The sequence below is a fragment of the Sylvia atricapilla genome, chromosome 4 (genome assembly GCF_009819655.1).
Source record: "Sylvia atricapilla isolate bSylAtr1 chromosome 4, bSylAtr1.pri, whole genome shotgun sequence".
Taxonomy (NCBI): Eukaryota; Metazoa; Chordata; class Aves; order Passeriformes; family Sylviidae; genus Sylvia; species Sylvia atricapilla.
Window position 1 is genome coordinate 10,284,475 of NC_089143.1, and position 21,928 is coordinate 10,306,402.

The following is a 21,928-nucleotide window of genomic DNA, read 5'->3' on the forward strand; positions in this document are numbered from 1 at the left end:
TTTTACACTGTAACAGCCTAGGCAGATAAGTGTTTTTACCAGTCTAAAGAAGATACGACCTTTATCTATTTTATCTTATGTCTACAAAAAACAGCAGTGAGTTCAACTGTGTGGGTCATACCGGATTATACACCACAATGTTTAAGTCATCACTGGATAATTTATTAAATTTTGCAAAGTCTGTTCCAATGCAGATCCTAGAGAGCAATGTACTGATTGGTCTAATCCAAATCTCCCACACATTTTAATGAGCTCAATGAAAATACTAGTGTGGATAGATTCTGGACTCATTTATTTAATCCCCAAATTCCTGGGACTCAAATCACTATCAACTGTGCTTTTACACTAATACAATAGATACTGCCTGTCACATTCCTTTCCACTGCTTCTGCTCGCAACTTTTTAAATGAACAAGAGTTTTATTCTTTTCATTGACTTAATCAACTTGACTTGGTAACAAAATACTGCGGTCCTGTAGTCATATTAAAAATCCTATACATTTTGAGTAAAATTTTGAATTGTCTGGAAAAGTTACGTGTTTTCAGATCAATTTCCCACTTTTTTATGGCAATTTTTTTTATAGCCTTGAATTGGTTCTTATAGTTTTGCAGACAAGCTAACACATTTAAGAAGAGAAAGCACACAGTTGCTGTATTGATATTTACTGACCTAAAAAGGCAGCATTTTCGGGGCTGTGGTTACATGCGCTAGAATAACAAGAAAATACTCCGGGTCAGCAAGGGGTGGCTTTGCTGTACTAAGCTATATGGCATGTATGTTTGACTGCAGCAGCAAAACCAGATGAGATCAGAAGACCACAACTGAAGCAACTGTTAGATACACATACATGCACAAATAGGGCAGAAATGTGTGTTGCCTTGGAACTGAAAATCATTATTTGTAACTTCAAAAGGCACAGAAATAAAAGAGGTCACAGGAGAGAAGCCTACAGTTTAAAGATGCACTCATTTTGTTACACTGGGTGTGCTAATGCAACCGAGCTGACACCTCTGACATTTCCATTTACTCTTCTGTTAACAGCAGACAGAAGAGCTATGCAATGGGCATTGTTAACTGTGAGCTTTTGAAAGAAAGCACTCTTTTTTCCCTGTGTTGTTGCTTTTGTTTCTCTTGCCTCCATGATTCCTTGCCTTTCTATTGGCTGGCAATTTCCACAGAATATTATTGTTCATGTTCCTAGCTGGGATCTTTCATTTGAATAGGAAGGTTTTGCTAACACTGCCTAACAACATGACCTGCCTTTTGGTTTGCCTGATCTGCCCAAGGCCAGATTACAGCACTCACAAATCCTTTGGTCAGACACATCCCACTTCATTGCAAGCTGTCTTATATTCCACCTCCCAGCTTAGTAGCTTTGGAGTCCCAGCAGAGCTGAGAGATGCAAACAAACACCTCTGAAGGGCAGTTCACTAGGTCTGAAACCTAAACCACTCTGGTACAGGATTCACTGATTCCTGGTCCATCTAGTACTCATAGGGAAGTAAACTCTCTTGATTCAGGGGTACAGATGGGGAGGAGTTTCAGATTTTGTCCCTGGCTACCACACTGCCTTTGTAACCTGAGTCCTACCATGTGAGCACATCTAATGAAGAACTGATCAAAATTTAGTCTAGTAACACGAATGAGGCCTCATCTGGCTCAAGCCAAAGATGAAGACTTAGGCCTTAAATAAGCATCTTTCACTAGATGAGAAACTGAGGAACCTAAAACTGGCTGGAAGAGAATCACTCCACTACTTGAAGTATAGAGATGTGGAAAATCCAACTGTGCTCTGGTTTTGTACACTAAAAAGTGGGACCCCATTGTGCTCCCTTTTAGGCTATGCTACGTGCACTCAAGGATAGTGCCTTCACAAAATTCAGGCCTTCACAAAATTTCTCTCCCTTGCAGTTAAAGAAAACCAGGCTAGATTCTTATAATACTTCTACTATTCGGTCTATAAATCAGGAATCTAGTAAATGAGACTAAATTCAGATCTCCTTATTGTAAGCAAAGAAGTTTTCAATAAGAGCAAAAAGTATAAAGGCTGTTAACACAATTTTATTGGTTCTCAGTCTCTTCTAGACTATATGCCCATGTTAAAAGACATAAAGAAAGCAAAAGGGACTGCTAACCCCAAAAGCATCCACATTTCCTTCCATCTGTTACTTGCATTCAGCATTCTTAAAAAGGAGTAACTGTAAAAAAAGGGCTTTGCTGCTACAGCAGCCGTAAAGTTTATTTACAAAACAGTTGTGATCACCATGTGATTTCAACCCAAAGTAGTTCCCCCTTAATCAGCTGAATTTATGAAATAAAAAAAGTCTGAAGAGATTACCTATCCTCTTTATGATCACATAAAGTACAAGCATAACACCCAGCCTTCTTTTTTTAGTATTGTACTTTATTTTGCAATAGGAGTATAGTATCTATAGAGATTAGAAAAGACATTTGCAATGTTGGAACACTTTAGTTTCACATTATCCGCAGCACTGGCATTTCTGTTCCACAGAGAAGTCGACTTAAGCTATGCAATACAGATTATTACACACATCCATGCGTAATAACATACAAGCTCATCAACACAGTGACATCTCAAGTGACATTTCGTTCTGTCATACTGAATGACAAAAAGTGCTTTTCAGCATACCAAGGAGAACTATGGGTATCTGATTATTTATGTGCCATTCTCATAGTTGAGGAACTGTATGAGAATATACACAAGAACAAAACAATCAAGATAGCAGAACATCAGTTACAAACAATACATTAGAAAGACGCATTACGCAGCATTATAGTATGAATTTCAGAGATCATGTGACTCAAACAGCTGGGTTATTTTTTAAATTACTTTTACTGTGTGAATGTATTAACAGGTGCTAGTCTTAGCAACAGCCATAAAGGTAAAACACCTTAAACTTACACAGAGCGCAGCATTTGTATATAGCATGATAGAGAACATACTTTCCTTGGAAATGCAGCTCATTGAGCATCGTAACTTCAGTACCTTATGAGTGCCATACCTCATTCAAAACACCACAGCACATGAAAGGCAAGGCTTGCAGCACTTTCATTAAGCTAGCTGATAGATTAGTTGGAAGAAAAACCAAAGAGCCAAGCTTTAAAGCATAGAAGCTCTTTTAAAAATGTAAGTCACAAGCTGCCAGTACAAACTGAAAATATATTTTGCCTCCCATAAGCCCCGGAGATAAAGAGTTTGCTGTTACAGCTAAGCTAACCTAATGGCTCCTTGGTGCAGTTATGGGAAGTTCTACTCCTCCCCATATTCCATGCTTGTCTCTCCTGCTTGCCCTGAAACTGCTCTCAAAGAGTCAGTTTAAAGAACTGAAGAGTCAGAAAATGATTTTTCTTTCCTCTAGAGTTATTCATATGTCATTTTAGCTTCCTGAACTGGATTAGAAGGACTCAGAATTCTGTCACAAGGAGAGGAAGAAACATGCAAGGAAAAGACAGGTGACGGTCTACACATTTCAGTGGCTACTACCCATTAACTGATTCAGTTGTAATAGTCACCCTCTTGAGCAGGATAGCTTTATCAACACTCAAAAAGACTGGATTGTGCAATGGCTGATTTACTAAAAAAAACAATTGAAAAGAAAGAGTCTAAAATGTTGATAATTAGTACAAGTTGTTCCTCCATACCACAGTGAGCTGCCTTGTCCCATCTCATCATTCCAGCAACTATTTCAGTGGTTCTGCTCCACTGTGGTTCCACAAGGAAGAACCAACTTTCTTGCATCTTTTAAAAACAAGAGAGATCTCTTCACCTCGTTGATGAACCTGATTCAATAGTTAGCTTAGTGTGACATCTAGTGTTAAGACCCCACACATGGTTCAGGCAGTGACAAACTAATCCAAAAGCATCACAGATTCTCTTGTGTAGGAGAGTATCACATCTCTCTTACTGTGGGGACCTCGATCCAAAAAAAGTCAAAATCAGTCCAAAGACAACAGATATTTTCTCTGGAATAAAAAATTACCACTAAAACAATCCCTGGCTGTATGTACAGAGTAACTTAAAGGAGGATGAGATACAAATTATATAGAAACCGTGTTATTATCAGGAACTAAAATCAGTTGCGCTAAACAAATTATAGCCATGCATTAAAAATGCTCATGTGCTTGTGAATTCTCTATCAGTGTTTGAAGGAAAATGAAACTAAGATCATTGGGACAACATTTTAACTCAGTCTTAAATATGTAGGAATGCAAGAAAAATTAATTACAGTAAGAAAAATTATTCACTGGAAAAACCTACCCAGGAATATGGTAGAGTCTTCATTGCTGGAGGTTTTCAAGATGTGAGTGGACAACATGCTAGATAATCTCATTTAGATGCATAAAGCCTTTCCCACAAAACCCTTGACCAGAACACTTTTCAAGGTAGCATCCAACCCTGGCTGGTCTATGATACTCTTTGTTAAAAGCAGAATGTATTTGTTTAAGCTTTTAAAATATTATTTAGTCCACCTCAAACTTTCTGCTATTTTTACAAAGTACGATTTTGAAGAAAAATATAAGGAACAGTAAACATTGGTCATATTTCACCAGGCAAGCAGCTGTGTTGTACAACATGACAACAGAACCAACAGAAAAATCACAGACTGAAAGTATTGCCATTAAGTCTTCACTCCAAGAAGGCAGTTTTATTTACAGCATTTGCTACACTGAAGGAATAGCAACTTTAAATGGACTGGTCCATAGCAAAACTATCTTCTGGTGTGGAATAGGAGATGAACTGATCAGATATTAAATGGAGTAACTTGAAGGGGAATAATAATAATAATAATAAAATTTATAGAAATTCTCAATAGGTTTAGTTTTTTCCAGATATCTCAGTAGGGAATTATCATACTGAAGGAGATATGTGGTCTACACAGTACCATATCCTGTCCATGACAGTGACAGAGAGTAAACATTTGACAGGATCAAGCATGAGTTTTCATAATAAACAAGTAGGAAATTAGCCCTCTGTATCAGGAATGTAAAATATTGCCTGATGCATTGATTTCCTGGAACAAATCTAAGACTAGCTATGTGCTACATACACATTACCCACATGACCTTGGGTTCAGAAAATATGGAATAACATACATTTGATTTCTGCTTAATTCAAAGTCCATTTTGTTTAATAAATTCACAAAGTTAGATTCAAAATTATTACATAGTAACATGGAAACTCAACCTACCCTGATATCAGGGTCAGGAAGTCTGTCTATGCTGCAGATTCCAAGAAACAGGAAAACAGGGGGAACTGCTGCTTTATATAAATCTGGTTTTTCGTGCTTTTCTAGTTGCTCTTGGTCACTGCCAGAACCTAAATAGTAGATGGGTCTTCAGTGCAAAATAGTGCAACCATTCTGATGTTGAATTAAAATTATTTTAAATTTTTCCTGCACTTTTCTGCATGTGGATGCTCTTTTCAACTTGACTTGTTCCAACTGGAACCAAAAAGCTCATTTTTAGGCAATAATAATCCTAAAAACATATATTCACTGTGATGACATGCCTGTTCAAAACAGACATCACACAACTTTATCAAGTCAGCCTGCCTACACAACAAACTTGTTCTACACACCCCAGAAACCCATTCTGAATGTAACTGGAAATGTTAATTGTTGGACTGTCTGAAAGAAAATGCAGTTATGTAGTCCTGACTCTGGATGTTACTAGAAAAAAAAAAAAAAAAAAAAAAAAAAAAAGAGTACAAGGAAACTTCCTTCCTCCTCTGAGAAACAGACAGAAACCTTTTACTGTCCATGAAACAGAAGAGGAGGAGAATTATTCAGCCTTATAACCAGTATCTCTATTGAACTCATTTTTAGTAACTAGCAATTAATTTTAATTCCTAGGTTCATCTTTTAAAGGTGTTCTGTGGAACCTTTAGGAGAACTGACTAGCTAACAGATTCTTTTGTTATGAAACATTTCTGGTTTGTGAGAAATTATTTCCCACTGGTAACTACATATTGCTGTGCTTTGCTTTTTGTCTGTCAGTTTTCAAAGAGCAGTAATTTTTACCTAAAGTCTTCACAAAGACAGTTTGTACTGGCCTAATATTGGAAATGATAGTATAGGGAGAGGGAGTATAGGGCCCATGTTTCAATATGTTGTCTGATATCTAGTGTGACAGTGTGACAGTTTCACTGGGTGGCAATGAAAGCTGGAATGATTTACTAGAAGTGAATTCATGTTGAGTAGGCAGCAGTCAAACCTGGCATACAAACCATTAACATGCATGAGCATGAATCTGGGTTGCTTTGACTTGAGAAACCATAAACCTTTGGCTGATAGTAGTTGTATTGGATTATGAAGAAGTTGTGAAGAAGTCACAATCAAGTAATTAATTAAGAATTTCTATGAAGAAATCAGAATCAAGTAATTAATTAACTTTACAAATAAACCTAGTGCCTTGTCCATAATTAGGGAGGCCCATCTTCCTCTTCAAAAAAATCATGCTTCCCAAGCTAATCAAGGCAAAATTGTCTATGAATCCTTAAGATGCAACATTAATCTGTGTAATAACACATGGAAATTATTAGTTCCACACACTTTACCAACTGAATACTTACCCACTGTGGCAGAAGCTGATGACAGGAGAGACTTTCCCCAGGTACCCCACGCTCCCCACCTACTTGCTTTAGATGAGGAGTCTGCAGCCTAAAAGAAGAAAAATGTTACTCCACTGTCTAATCTTGCTCTCAAAAAGGCAGGAGGAAACACAAAGAACCTATCAGGCAACAAAGTCTGACATTTAATAGATGATGATGGATTGGGTATTACATGGGGTACAAAAAAGCAGAAGCACGGATCACGTCATCTGTTCCTGGAGAAGCCTTAAACTCCAGAGACATCATTACAGATGTCCTAAGATTTCTTCAGGCACCAAATCCTATAAAGCCACACAAGTTTATTAGGGCTAATATTAGGGAGAGGCAGGAACCTGTCTCTTTCCTGGGGTGGAGGCAGGAGCCAGAGTTGAAAGCTTCTCTTCTGAAGTCTCCTCTACATGTGTAATTCAGTGGATGTGCACAGGGAACTCCTAACAACTGAGTTCAATAAAAACACAGCCAGGGGAGGTGCTGCACACCTTTTACAGTAATGGGCAGTGTTAAGCAATTATCAGTATTCATATTTAAATTGTGTTAAGAAACTGTTGTCTCAAGAAAGTCTCCAGTAACGTACCACCTCAATACAATGCAAGTTTCATTGCAACCAGACTTGAAAAACCAAATTAATATTATACTGGCAAAAAATGAAATTAAACTATTCCTAGTTTTCAAAAGCTTGGTGTTGCAATTTAGTTCACGCCTATGCAGGTTTTCTGCATAGCTTCCTTGGTTTTTGTGAAAAACAGTACACACATTATACAAAATTCTGTCCTTACAATGCAGGGAGAGGAGGGCTTTTACAGAAAAGAGAGTATTGCTTACTGGATTGCTTTGCTCATGCAGTGTTTCTTCCAATTCAGGTTCTGCATCAAGGCTTACAGTTTCAATGCACTCAGTGGGCATGTCTTCAGTTGTCTCTTCACTGGAAGGCAGGCTGGAAGGCAGACCTTCGAGTTTTTCAGTCAAAGGGTTTTCATTAATGAGAATGTCTCCTTCCTCTCTATTACTGACATTCTGAGTGGCCTGTCCATGTTGATCGTGTGAAGACTCATGCGAGATCTCAGCTTCTATGAGGTGTGGTACTGATTCATGAGGCAATACCTCATTGCCGGGCATTTCCATTACTTCAGGTTTTTCTTCAGATGGGGTGCCATCAGATATGTCTTCAGACATTTTCAGTTCTGAATACAGAAAGTAAAGTCTTTTAGGTACCATAAACACTTGAATGTTTATTATAAAATACACACCATTTGCCATATGCTACTGGTGAAAAACAATACAGCCTTGATGTAATTAAGACCTCCTAAAGCATGGAGCCCTGTGGCACATACACCATGCTGGCACTGGTATCAGGATCATACTGGAAATACTCCACTCACTCTGCAGAATCTCACTCAAATATGAAGAACACTATTAATGTTTTCCAAAACATGGTTTAGTGAGGCTGAAAGGATATTAATTTGTCTGGAGAAGTCAAATGTAGCAGTTTCCACATGGTTAATTTCTATATTCACTATCAGGTGTGTATGAAAGACCATTGCAGAACAAAATAATCTGGAATAGTCAAGCAGCTCTTGCTCTGCCTTTCATCACTGCAACATATGCAGGTCCCTACAGCCTGCTGATGGATAGAGGGGAGAATAACTCTCTAACTAAAACTGTGGTGATATTCATGTGTATGAGAAGGGACATAATCAGTGAATATGACAGGCCATGGGCCCTAGAGCCATTTCACAGACACAGCCACAGCACAGTCATTGATCACACTGTTCCTGCATCACTTGTCCCAGTCTTACTCTTTGGGGAGTGCGACACTTCTCACCATCTCCAAAAATTCCAGATGTGTGATTAAACTTCAGTTTTGAAGCCAAGGTAAGCTTGTATGAGGTAGTTACTGATTTTTTGGGGGGTTGTACAGTTTTCTCTCATTTATTCCTTATCTTCCAATGTAATTTTGGAGGTATTTTCCACCACTGTGCTGAGGAGCCTGATGGGCAAAGATAAAGCCATAGAGTAAGATCTGCAGCTGATTTTGGACTTGCCAGAGTCCAAAAGGACTGCTGGTCAGTGATTACTAACACTGATTTGTTGGTAATAACAGTACACTTGGCACTCAGAAGACAATCCTTAACAGAGAGCTTGCAAAATGTTGAGTTGCATGGCATGAAAAGACTTGTACAGTCCTCTCTGTAGATGCTGCCTTTTCATTGACTCCCATATTAATTAAAAATGGCTCAAAGCTTTGAATCTGTCAGGAAGAATGGAGGTTCTATGAGATACTGAAGAACAGAGGAGAAAAAAAAAGGCAAAAAGCAAAACATAACTGGGATTTAGGAGAAATTTGCCTGAAAAGCAGGTATTTAGATGAGTGTATTTTATTAAAGTCTACAGAACTGTATGTATGTATAGTTTTAGCAGTCTGTTTATCTAACATGAAAGTAGATCACTTGTTTAAGCAGTTCCAAGAGCAGTACTTTGGATCACTGAACAAGAAACATAAGTGAAAAAGCAAGCACTTGCTACCACTTGTATTACCTCAGCTTACACTCTACCTTAATTATCTTCAGAAAACATGAAATCTCGAGTCAGAATCTTTGCATTTGAGATTTCCATTAAAAAAACAGCAAATATTATTAAAAAATGCTTTAGTGCAGGGAAGTATTGCTATTGTTTCACGATTACTCACTGTGTGATGGGCAGCATCACCTAAGAAAAACTTTTTTTCTTTTATTCACCATGAGATATGAGGGTCCTCTACCAAAACCTGCCAAACCTTTACACATGCACCTCATAATCTTGAATGGGCATTAGCTCTGAGTAAGCCTAGCGCTTTTTAAAGGATCACATAAACGTGCACATGGATTTTTTGCAGTACTGGGTCATCTTTGGGTACCACTCGGACCACGGGCCCTGCAGCTCCCTGCTGAACTTTCCTTCCAGGAGCACAAACGGCGAATTACCGCCTCTGTCAGAACACACGAGCCGTGCCGGACGCGGGGTCAGCCTCATTCAACCTCTCATCCGTGAGACTGTCCCGGTCTAAATCAACTCGGACAGCTCCGCCCAAAGGGAATTAGCCCACGGGGAGCCGGTGAAGGAGATGCTAAGGCCGGCCCGCTGGCAGGGGAGTGCCCGGCCCGCACCGACCGGCCGCGCTGAGGGGCCCGGCACCTGCCGAGCGTCCGTCCGAGTTTCATCTCCCCTGGAAAGCAAAGCTCGGCCGCCGCCGGGCGACTTCGGGCACGAACCACCGTCCCCGAGCAGCAGGGAGGAATAACATTTTTGACGACGGCACCTTGCTGCCCTCTCGCTCGACGCCCGCTGTGGCTTCTCCTCCGCGGGACTCCGCGGGCACAGCGAGCGCAGGCGAACCTCCCGCGGCGCCCGCCGCCGGCAGCCGCCCCTGCGCCGCTGCCCTCTGCCCCCGGCGGGGCAGGAGCCGCCGGGGCGCCGCTCCCGCAAGCCCACAGCGGCCACAACTTCCCGCTTCTCCTTTTCTTTTTTCCCCTTTTCGAAATTGCCCTCTGGAACAGAGCTGTGTGGCGCAGCCAGTGCAAAAGCGGCAGAAAATGCAGAAATCGCCGCGCTCCTTACCGCTCAGCAGTGCCCCGACCGGCGCGCCCCGGCTCCTTCCCTTCCCCGCCCCGCCACGTCGGCAGCAGCGGGGGGAGGAGGCAGAGCGGGCCGGGCAGCCCGGGCCGGCCTCAGGGAGGAGGGAGGGCTGCCTTTTGTCCCTCGCTCCCCTTCCGCCTGTGTGAGGCGGCCGCTCGGTGCGGAGGGGCCGTGCGGCGCCGCTGCCGAGCCGTGCCCGGGCGGCGGGCTCCTCTGAGGCAGCGCGGGGCGCCGTGTCCGCCATGGCCGCCCCTCACGGCCCCCGCTGGCAGCGCCGGGCACGGCTGCAGCTGCGCTTCCCTCGGCGCCGGCCGGACCTCCGCGCTGAGGCGGGAAAGGGGGGAATTTTATGGAATTTTACGCTGAATTGGAAGGGGCCTATCCGGATGAACGAGTCCAGCTCCTGGCCCTGTGCAGGACACCCCATGAATCACACCACTGGCCTTAAAGCGTTGTCTCCAAACGCGTCCTGAACTCGGACAAGCTTGGTGCTGTGGCTGCTTCACTGGGAAGCCTGTTCAGTACTCAGCCGTCCTCTGAGAGAAAAAGTCAAAATTAATCTAGTTGCTGAGCTGGCATAACAATTTATTATTTTCTTTTTAGAAAGTCTAATCCTTCCTCGAAGTGAACCGATCATGCTGTGTGACTTAGACATTTACCAGGCATAAGTCTCTAAAGTTTCTCCTTAAGGTAGTTAGTAGCATACCAAATGTTTATAGCCCTACATAATAAGTTTCTTTTGAAGGTCTTTCAGAGAGAATTTAAGTCAGGGAATGCGGGTTAATTTATTAATGTTAGATATATTTATTGAAGTAGTTTTTAAAGATTATTTCCTCTGCTTCCTGAATAATTCAAATATTAAATCATAAATGTGTTATGATATGCTAACCCAGAAAGGTAGGTTATAGTGTGGCAGTTCTGTATTTAGATGTCAGCAACGGTAAAATTTCTGACCAACATTATATGGAAATAAAGAGAGACTAGTTTATGTCTTTGCCAGGACAGTAACCCTGTGTTTGGGCATTCAGTATCAAAGTCTGTTTTAATTTTAAGAAAGAACCCAAACCAAACCACACTCAGTGTTTCCATGTTCGCTGTTTAACCTAATCCCAACACTGCTGGAGCAGGAGAGGGATTATTATTCCATTCCCATTAAATGGAAATTAAACTAAGACAGATGATACTTTTATAAACCAGCCTTGATAAGAGCCTGACAACTAAATTGTTGAAGCGAAATGGACAAAAAATTACAATAATGCATATAGACTTAGATCATTATTAAGTTCAGATAGGAACTTGTTTTAATTTCTTATTCAAAAGAAGTACTTATTTTCATATTAATTTAATGAAGGTAGAAAGTTGGTAAAAATGTTCATTTTTCTCCTGTTTAATGTATTGCATAGCATAAAACCACAAAGTTCAATAATAATAGAGTAGTGGGGATATTACAGTAATGTTGTATGTGAAGAATACATCTGGGGAAAAGCAGATGCCATTTCACAAGCTGTCAGTAGATGGCACAAACATGTCCATAAAAATGTGGGCGTTCCTAAGTATTGTTACTCAGTAGGATAGTTGCGGGAAGTTTTCTTTTTGTGTTTTCCTGAGGACATTTTCTGCTTCTTTGGACTGCAGGGATTTCTGGTGAGAAAGTTTTAATTTTCTTGACTTTATGCTGTTGCTAGTTAGCAGGAATTGTTTTATATTCTTTATCTTAATTGAAAATGAGCCTGGTTTTCCGTAGCAAATGTACGATGTTCTTTCAAGTGTATGGATATGCAACGATGGTAAAGTTGCTTGTGTTTGGAATATTTATCCAAAGGAACTGTCTAAGTAGCAGTCTCTTTTTATTAGCACTGCACCCATAGTTGGGGGGGGGAGGCAGAGTGATAGCAGTAGTTTCTCTAGTTTTGCAACGGATCTAACTTGATCATGTGTTTCATTCTTGTGAAAGGCATGTTTGTAACATTAGAGTTTTTTGATACGCTGGTAACTTATGAAGTGCATGCCTTTATACTGAGCTGTCTTAGCTGAATATATTATGTATATTTCTTATATGGGAGTTTAGTCAGATTATACAAATTTTGTATTGGAAAACGTCTTAAAACCTCATTTTTTATCTCTCCCTTCACTCTTTAACAACAGGACACTTTCTTGCTATGCTCTTGGCTTACCTACCCTCCTGGATTGCTTTTCTTGATTAAGCTTTTTTAATCAAGTTTGAAGACATGAGGATACTTCTGAATTAAATGTGATATGACTATGAAGGATAATTTCTACAGTATTACCCTCAAATCACAGGTTATATGTTATAAAAGTTTTTATTTGTGTTTCTTCATAGGATATGCTAAAGAAAGTTTGAAGGTACTCATAAATAATTTGACTGAATGCTAGGATGAATGCTAGGATATGAATGAGAAAGAAAAGAAAACACATTTAGAAGAATCATATCCTTTTTTCATCTAGTCCATGAATATTGCTGAAATTGTATCCAAAGAAGGAGTAGTGATTTAAAAGTAGATTTTTCTTTTCAGATTTCTCTTGAAGTGATATACTTTGTTTGATTATAAACACATTAATAGAGTTGCCCAGACAATCAGAGGAACAGGACTGAAGATGCCCAAATGCATTTTGAGGGCTTTGATGCATTTCCAAATGATAATTTGGAAAAAGGCTGGAAAAGTTTTGTCGTATTACCCCACGATTTCTAGATTATTTCCAAGCTTAGTCTCATGCATTCTTTACAAAAGAACTCAGTTGATTTTTTTGCATCATTAGGTCGAGTGGAACATGTATTTTACCCCAGTAATTCTGAGAAAAATCTGAAATTGTGGAATAGTTAATGGTGCAGTGAATGTAGTCCCTGAAGTTGTAAATCAGTCCATCAAGTGATATCTACTGTCTCATGGTAGAGTCATTAGAAATATAAACTCACAATTTAACCTCTTCAATGTCAAGGGAAAGTTGAAGGCCAATGCAGTCATTAGTAAGTACTAAGGGAAGATTCAGGCAAGACTATGATTTAAAATTAGTGGGAAAGAAGGGGAAAGAAGAGGAAATAAAAAGAAATCTAGAAAACAACTTTGAATAAGATTTACACATGTAAAAGTGTTAGCCAAGTTCTTACCAGTTCCTCTTTTAGAGGAGTGGTCTAATGGATTTATGCAATACCCAAAGGAAGTTTAAAACACTATTCTCCATGGCTGACTTAAGCAAAGAGAGGCTGGCTACCCTATACTCCTACATTTGGAAAGAAAAAGTGACTTCTAAGAGGGAAAACCAAAGCAAAGGCTTTGATGAGTTATGATTCTTTTTCCTCTAAAGTCTGTTTAAATAAACCTCTCTTTCACAATAGAGGTGTTTAAGGTCAGTGTCCTTGGATCAGGGCTGGATTTTGTGTACAGAGTTCTACAACTGATATATTTTTGTGTAGCCAGCAAATATTTCCAGTGTGCGTCTGGTGTCCTCTGTGTGTGTGTCTGTGACAAACCAGATGTGAGCACCCCACTTGCAGTCTGAACTCAGGAAATCATCAAGCTCAAACAAGAAGTGAACTCTCCTGTGGACTTTCCCACGACATAAATATAGATCATTCACCCCAATTTCCTCAGTTAAAAGAAGCACTGGTGATCCAATCTCAGGTGTCTAAGGACATTCAGCTTTTGATTCAGACTCTTGAACCTCCATCCTGTGTTTCAGTCTAAGTGTTACTGTCAAAAAGCCCATTTTTAAATAATGTCTCTGGGTCCAGTTCACATCCCTTAAGAGGGATTCTCAGGAGAGGATGACTGTGCTGACCCCAGTTATTATATTTTCTAATCAAAGTGTATTACATAGTTTAGGAAGCCTTCATAATACACTGTATCGCAGCAGAAATAAGCAGCAAATTTTGGACACCTATGAAATCAGATGCTTTGTAAAAAACTGACTCATTATTTGTTAAATACACCATATTTGCCAAATAAAATTTTCAGTGATATTTTGTTAATAAAGAATGTCTGTCCTCAATTATTTTAGAAAAGCACTGCTTTTTGAATCAGAGAATTAAGAAATTGGAACCTTAAAAAAATCTCTAATGGTCCCTACACAGTTACTTAATAATGCTATATGTTTTTTGCTTGTATTTCTTTGTTTTCCAACAGGATTAGAACAAAGATGGACAGTTAAGAAAAGTATTGAGCATCTCCGAGGAAACAAAAAACAGTATGACACAAAATATGAGCTTTCTCAGAAACTTTTTTCTTTACAAGTGTCTATTTGCATTAACTTTTTGGAACCATGTCAGCCTGTCTGTGGAAGATGAACTCTTTACATCTGTTTCTAACAGTTTTCCAGAAGATGGTTCTAACCAAAAAATCAAGAGCCTGCCACTCCTGTATACAAAGAGCAATCAGTCCAGAGATGATTCTAACTGGGTTGTGATACAAAATACTACAGAAAGCCTGTCATTGTCGGAAATCACAAATAAAAATGTAAACAAATTGCTAGCTTTATTATCTAATTTTAGACAAGGATCCAGGTTACAAAATCTGACACTGACGAATATGTCAGTGGATTGGAATGCTCTTATGGAAATACTTCAGACTGTATGGCACTCATCCGTTGAATACTTCAATATTAGCAATGTAACACAAGAGTCAGACATTAAAAGATATGACTTTAACTATTCAGGTACCTCTATGAAAGCATTGACATTGAAGAAAATTAAACTCACTGACTTGTACTTCTCACAGAATGACGTATACAGAATATTTGCAGACATGAATATTGCAGACATGACAATAGCTGATTCAGAGATGATTCATATGCTTTGTCCTTCATCTAAAAGTCCCTTTAGATACCTAAATTTTTTAAAGAACGATTTAACAGATTTACTTTTTCAAAAATGTGACAACCTACATCAGCTGGAGACATTAATCTTGCATAAGAATAAATTTGAGAGCCTTCTCAAGGTAAGCTTCATGACCAGCCGTATGAGCTCACTGCAGTACCTGGACATGAGCAACAACCTGCTGCGCCACGATGGAGCTGCCGTGCGATGCCAGTGGAGTGAGTCTCTGTCAGAGCTGGACCTGTCCTCCAATCAGTTGGCCGATGCTGTGTTTGAGTGCTTGCCGGTCAACGTCAGAAAACTCAGCCTACAAAACAATCAGATCAGCAATGTCCCCAGGGGGATGGTGGAGCTGAAATCCTTGGAAGAGCTGAACCTGGCATCCAACAGGCTGGCTGACCTGCCAGAGTGCGGCGGCTTTGCGTCGCTGCAGTTCCTGAACGTAGAGATGAATTCGATCCTCACCCCATCTGCTGACTTCTTCCAGAGCTGCCCAAGGGTCAGGGAGCTGCAGGCCGGGCACAACCCGTTCAAGTGTTCCTGTGAGCTGCAAGCCTTTATCGGGCTGGAGAGGCAGTCGGGGGGGAAGCTGTTTGGCTGGCCGGCGGCCTACGTGTGCGAGTACCCGGAGGACGTGCGAGGAACGGAGCTCAAGGACTTCCACCTGAGCCAGCTGGCTTGCAACACGACGCTCCTGCTTGTGACAGCTCTGCTGCTGACGCTGGTGCTGGTGGCTGTGGTGGCCTTTCTGTGCATCTACCTGGACGTGCCGTGGTACGTGCGGATGACGTGGCAGTGGACGCAGACCAAGCGCAGAGCTCGGCACGACTCCCCCGGAGACCAGGGGCCCGTTCTGCAATTTCACGCCTTCATTTCCTACAGCGAGCGTGATTCCCTGTGGGTGAAGAACGAGCTGATCCCCAGCCTGGAGAAGGGGGAGGGCTGCATCCAACTGTGCCAGCACGAGCGAAACTTCATCCCCGGCAAGAGCATCGTGGAGAACATCATTAACTGCATTGAGAAGAGCTACAAGTCGATCTTTGTGTTGTCTCCCAACTTTGTGCAGAGTGAGTGGTGTCACTATGAGCTGTACTTTGCCCATCACAAGTTGTTCAGTGAGAACTCCAACAGCTTAATCCTCATTTTACTGGAGCCGATCCCTCCGTACCTTATCCCTGCCAGGTATCACAAGCTGAAAGCTCTCATGGCGAAGCGCACCTACCTGGAGTGGCCAAAGGAGAGGAGCAAGCGTGCCCTATTCTGGGCTAACCTGAGGGCAGCCATTAGCATTAACCTGCCAAAAGCTGATGAAAACTGCTATGAGTAAACAGATTAAGAATCTTTCTAATGGAATTTCATCTGTTTCTTCTTTTGTGAAACAATAAACATGATTTCATTTCATTCATTGTAAATGTATTTAATTTTTCGTTACACAATCTTGTTTCTAACTAGTTGTCTGTGTTGCCTCCTAACTGTAGTCAAAGTACAATTCACCTTTTTTCAAATCTTTTGAGATTGCAAATTGCAAATGAATTTGGATGTGGATTATGAAATACAACTTGAAATATTATAGTGAGTTTTTCTCAGCAGAATAAAATCTAGTTATGTGGATGAATGCTTCCACTGCTGGATAGTTTGCAGAGCTGCTTTATCACAAAATTTAGGCGGCTTTATCAAAGGAGATCTTTTGCTAAAATTGGGTCATGTGAAAGAAAATTAAGGGTCCTGAGAAGATGCCTGAATTCCAGAGCTCAAAATGGTTGCCAAACAGTCTTTGCTCAGATTCAGTGAAGACTGAAAGGCTAGGACCCAGAAATTTGTGAGCTTTGAAATTGCCAAAACCAAGGATTGAGCAAGGAAGTGAAGTTTTGGGTTTTTTTCTTAATGGGGAAGGGAAAAAAAACCCCAACAAAAAAACCAGTGATGTACTTCACTTTTTAGCTTGGCATTGTGGCAAGGGAGAAGCAGTGAATTTACAGTTCTAATACCTCTACGGTCCTGTTACCATGGTGAGAGGGCGTCTACAGTGACAGAACTCCATCATATTGTCTGTGTTTTGAGAAACTCCTGACATCTCTAAATCATGCTCTTTCCCCCTAGCTTTCTACTTTTTGCCTTCTCATCCATACGTCTTACTTTATGCTTATTACTAAAAGAATCTGTCCTTTTCAGCTGAAACAGTATCTCTTCTAACACAGCTATGACTTGTGGTCAGAAAGTCAATAGCCAATCAGAGCCTGAAAAAATTTCCCAGGTCTTGAGACAGCAGGTAAGACTTTATTCACTGAGTGAGAAAAACAAACTACATTTACAGTATTTGCTTTCCTTTACAGAAATATAGCAGGCTCCTCTGTCTGTACTTATACTGTTTTAGCTTCAAGGAAGTGTGGCTGGCCTCAGGCAAACATTCACAACTACTAAAGATTATGACAGCAAACTTCCTCTTTTCTGTGACAAGGGAAGATTGTTTGAAATACCAGAGCTAGATCACCATCAAGCAGGAAGTTTCCCTTCAAAAATGTGTTTCGACATGTGCATGAAAGAAGAAGAGATGTTATGATGAAATCCTCAAGTAGTATAGAATGTTTACATTTTGTCTTATTTTTGTCTTCTATTATTAGCAAAGGGTTATTATTTTGATGCTTCTTTTTGCCTGAGGTCTAAATAGGCTGAGATTTCTTGACCTGAATCCTTGAACTGTGAGTGACTGTTTATGACCTGTAGAAGAAAGGTCAAATTTAACACCTGAACTCTCTCACGCGACTCAGCCTCAAAATTAATATAACACACCTATTACCAAATTGAAGACATTTAATTCAGGACTGTGGAAATAAATGTTTTCTCTGCTTCCTTCTTCCCTTCTGACTACTGCTTCAGTGTGTGACTCATTTAACCCTTAGAAAACTGAAGATGATCAGACAGCTTATTTTGCCTATCCCTTTCTCACAGCCAGGGACAGCTGGATTATGTGGTGCCTTGCTTGAAATTTTTCTTCAAAAGCCTCAGAGTTTTCGGCCAGTAACCCCTGAAACCTCTGCAATACAATTAACATCCCCTTGTTGTGTTTAACCTTAGGAACACATCTGGCTTCTTCTGTTGGCTGGAAGACAGAAAAACCTTCTGAAACTCAGAGTGCACACCAAGAAACCTTCCCTGTTACTCATGTGGGAGCCATAGCCATTACCAGAAATTAGGGAGTGGAAGGTTTTAGCAAGGCAAGCAAGGTTTGTTTGCCACTTAGGAAAGAGCTTCGAGCTATTTGACCTCAGGGAAAGTAGCTGATATTATGATAAGCAGAAGCAGGTAATTACAATTCTCTGTTATTACAGGTCTCTGGATTCCTTGAGTGGATAAATTGGAAAGGGTGGCTTTTAATGAGCATGGGCATCAATTAAAACTTGTACTTTGGAACCAGAAGCCCACGTGCTATTACCTTTTTTCCCACAGAAGCCCACATACTATTATCTTTTTTTATATTTCAATTTTTTCATAATTATCAAATAATTCATGAAACAGCTAAACATCCAACTAATCATTAGAGCTAGTTTCTCTGATTCCGCACGAGAGAATGAGTTTCTCAAGTGTTATTAGACTATTTCAAACAATTATCTTGACCTCTATCATACTCTCAACCCTTTCTATAAAACCAGCTTTAATCCATGAAGAAATTTTTCTGTGTTCATGGGGCCACATGTAGTCTCACAGCACATAAGCCAGTTTATCTGCACATTTTGGAAAGGGACTAGCCTTTTCTGTGCACAGCCTGGTGATGTGTGCCTGCATTTGGTACTGAAATGTCTCACTGTTGCTGCACTCCAGTTATCAGGAAAAGGGAGTGTGTAAATGTGTTCTGATACTGTGTCAGATACTATATCAGAGCAGATTCCTGGCATTTGACTAGTCATCTTGGTGACTAGTAGGAATGCTATTTTTACATACATAAAAATATCAACATACAAAACTGATAACATGGGAGGTAAACACCCTCCAAAGTCTAAAAAAATGCCCAGAATGAAATGAAAATATGAAAGTGTAAATATTTTTATGTGTATTTAAGTAGTATGTAGCATAAAGGAAACTGAACTATGGCAGACAGGGAGACTTGACACAATGAGGGCTGCCCTGCTGAGAGTTCCGCTCTTTAGCTTTAAAAATGTTACAAAACATCTTCACTGAAGTTTAGCTGCACATAGAGGAAGGAAAGGCACTCAAGGGAAAATAATGGGACTCTGGGAGATTCTGCTGAGGGGAAGGTTCAAAATCTCTGTGAAACCCATGTCTTTACTCATGGCTTTGGTTAGTCTGTTTTTTCTTTTGGAAATATTTGCTGGGATTGACTATAATGCTCATTTGTAGTCTCTGTTTTGTCAAGAGAAAGCAGTACTTAAAATCAATAAGTGAGAAAATTGTGTGTTCTGCAAGGTGCCTCTGGGTTATCAATTTGATTTCCACAGCTTTGATCCTTTATTGTCTCTTTGTACCAAAGCAAAATAGGCTTGAGCATAAATGTGATACAGTCTCTGCTCACTTTGCCTTGTGGTGGCATTTAACTTTGTTTCACCTATTTGACATACAAGTGACGATGACTATTACAGTTAAACATAAAGTCATTGATGTGACCAAACACCAGTTTTGCAAACCTTTAGTTCTTGTATTAACTTTTCATGAGTGCTTCAATGAGTTCATCTGCTGTGACTATGCTTTTTAAGACATGTGCTATGTCTTGCACATGTAAGTTCTTGTCGGAGAGATTCTTCACACTTTTAACATGGTGCTGGTCCTGAATAACTTTTCATACCCAGCCAAGGGTAGCTGTGGCTCCTCTCTGGGTAAGTAATGATGACATACAGGCAAAAGTGTGAAATCTGTTTTTGTGAACATTGATAAAACAAGCTGCAAAAACCCCCAGCAGTGTAAAATTCAGAAATGGAACAATGTATCTGCATGAACATATGTGAGCTGACTATGGAAAACATGGTATGTAGCTGGTACATTTCAAGTTGCATGAACAGAAATACATTGCTTTTAGCTTTTGCCTGTCATGAAAAATGACTGAAAGAAACCCCAAACTAAACTTTGTTGAATTGGTTAGTAAAAATACACTATGCAAGGTTTCTAGTGGTTTAACAGTGGTATTCAGAAGTATCGGTTTTATTTTAACTCATTGCAAGTTTTTCTTTATGGCAAACTGTGTATTTGAATGTATTTTAAAGCCTCATAAAGAACAGTGGTAAGAAAATCAAACATACTACAACTAAAATGTGGTTTTAATAACTGTGTGTACACTAGAGTCAGTTCTGATGAAAGCTGATGGTGTATTTGATTTTATCCATGCAACAAGATTTTTTCTTTGAATTATATTCGACGTAAATCTGCCACTGTTTTGCCTAACTGTGATATCATTGTTCTCTCAGCAAGTGCCTTACTCTATTCAGTATCATGAATTAATGCCTAGCAATAGGTGTGTCACTTTTAACTTGAAGTCTAGATAGTATCAGCTGGCAAACACTCTTGCTGCTTATTGAGAAACTGTAGGGGCATCCACGGGCGGCAGGGAGAAGGAACTCTGCAGACCTGAGATATTCCAGAAACACGTGGTTTTATTGCAAGGGTCGTGGGTAAAGAGGGCTGCTTTCAGCCACCAGCCTCGGCTGAAGGGAAGCCCCAAAGAGAGAGGGAGAGAGAGAGGAGGTATGAGGTAAGGGAGGTAAAAAAGCAAATAGGGTAAGAGAGGTAAGAAGAGTGCCGGGGTCAGGGCAGTAGGAGAGAGGGAGGTAGAAGAAGAAGAAGGGCGAGGACCTTGTTCCAACACATTATATCTTCTCTTGTGTTGAATATTCTAATTTACAGTGACCAACCGGCGCAAGATACAAAACCCACAAACTTTGCATGCAACCTATGAGAACTACTATAATTACCTTATCATCCCATATTCTAAACTCTAAAGACTACTCTTCTTATCTACTTTTTCCTTGATGCGTTGGCAGGGTGGAGAGGGGCTGCATTCTTGGGTCCTTTTGTTTTCTGTCCTTCAACCTATCTCCAGCTAATTCCCTGCCTGCCATGCCTGCATCTCAAAGCTGGCCTTCATTTCTATTTCACTCACAGGTTTTACATCTCCAGTGTTACTTACCAGACAGTCATATCCATAAGCCCTTCCTGTCCCATCTTTCCCAACAAGAAACCTTCATGATCCCTTGATTGAGTCACAGATGTCAATTTTCTCCCAGGCTCACATCCCTGTTCACAATGCTAACTGAATGGCTGCTTTCTTGGATTCCTTCAGCCCCAGGTTGCCTGATATTGTCATGTTCTTTACAACTGTCTTGTCATAGGGAATATTCTCTGTTAATTTTTATAATTTTTTGGAGGAAGCCACAATATGAGGTATCCTTGATAACCATTCTAGTGTAAAGATGATTGGCCTATAAAGGTTTCTAACTGTGCCAGTTTGCCCCTGTTACTAGCTTTTGAGATACAAACTTCTGTCATCCATCAGTGTGCTGCAGTAATTACTCTCCTTGATGAGCAAAAAATTTTGGTAGGGTAGCGCTCTGCAAGAGGTCTTGATATGAGTAGAAGTTGGCAGTGAGGGCTCTGCTTCCTCTTTTCTGTGTGTGCAAAGAGGAGATGCAGTTGACAGATTTCTAGAACATCTGTGTAACATCAGAAGCAGACTTGAAATTTGAATTATTTGAACAGTCCTGCCGAGGGAAATGTTCTGCACTACAGATAGGTTTATTTCCTGCTAAACCGGGTAGTTATGTAAATATTAGAGAAGTAAGCGTGTTTTTAGTCTGAACTGTTAAAAGTTTCCTTTCATTGTGCTCTTAATCCCCACATTGTAAGAAAGT

The 21,928-nt window shown here is 40.3% G+C and overlaps 2 protein-coding genes across 4 annotated transcripts in view; one reads left to right on the top strand and one right to left on the bottom strand.

Moving 5' to 3' along the window:
- Positions 1-10,280, bottom strand: part of FAM114A1 (family with sequence similarity 114 member A1) — a 30,181-nt gene extending 19,901 nt beyond the window's left edge. For both annotated transcript variants that reach the window (XM_066317097.1, XM_066317096.1), the window contains exons 1-3: positions 10,226-10,280; positions 7,454-7,812; positions 6,593-6,680 (exon numbers count right to left, since the gene is read on the bottom strand). In XM_066317097.1, the coding sequence (XP_066173194.1) occupies positions 6,593-6,680; positions 7,454-7,804 (439 nt within the window). In that variant the 5' untranslated portion in view covers positions 7,805-7,812; positions 10,226-10,280. The remainder of the gene's footprint in view (positions 1-6,592; positions 6,681-7,453; positions 7,813-10,225) is intronic.
- A 1,510-nt stretch (positions 10,281-11,790) lies between these two features.
- On the top strand, positions 11,791-16,486 carry LOC136360118 (toll-like receptor 1). 2 transcript variants are annotated; one of them, XM_066317101.1, is made up of 3 exons: positions 11,794-11,887; positions 12,389-12,544; positions 14,386-16,486. In XM_066317101.1, exon 3 carries the CDS (start codon positions 14,449-14,451, stop codon positions 16,399-16,401), a length of 1,953 nt encoding a protein of 650 aa, XP_066173198.1. In that variant the 5' UTR covers positions 11,794-11,887; positions 12,389-12,544; positions 14,386-14,448; the 3' UTR covers positions 16,402-16,486. The 2 variants fall into 2 exon arrangements, with proteins under 2 accessions (XP_066173197.1, XP_066173198.1); XM_066317100.1 differs by lacking the exon at positions 12,389-12,544 and having other exon boundaries at positions 11,791-11,887.
- The last annotated feature ends 5,442 nt before the right edge of the window (positions 16,487-21,928 follow it).

Excerpts from the sequence above, each read along its gene's own strand:
- LOC136360118 (XM_066317100.1), top strand. The coding sequence starts at position 14,449 with ATGACACAAAATATGAGCTTTCTCAGAAACTTTTTTCTTTACAAGTGT.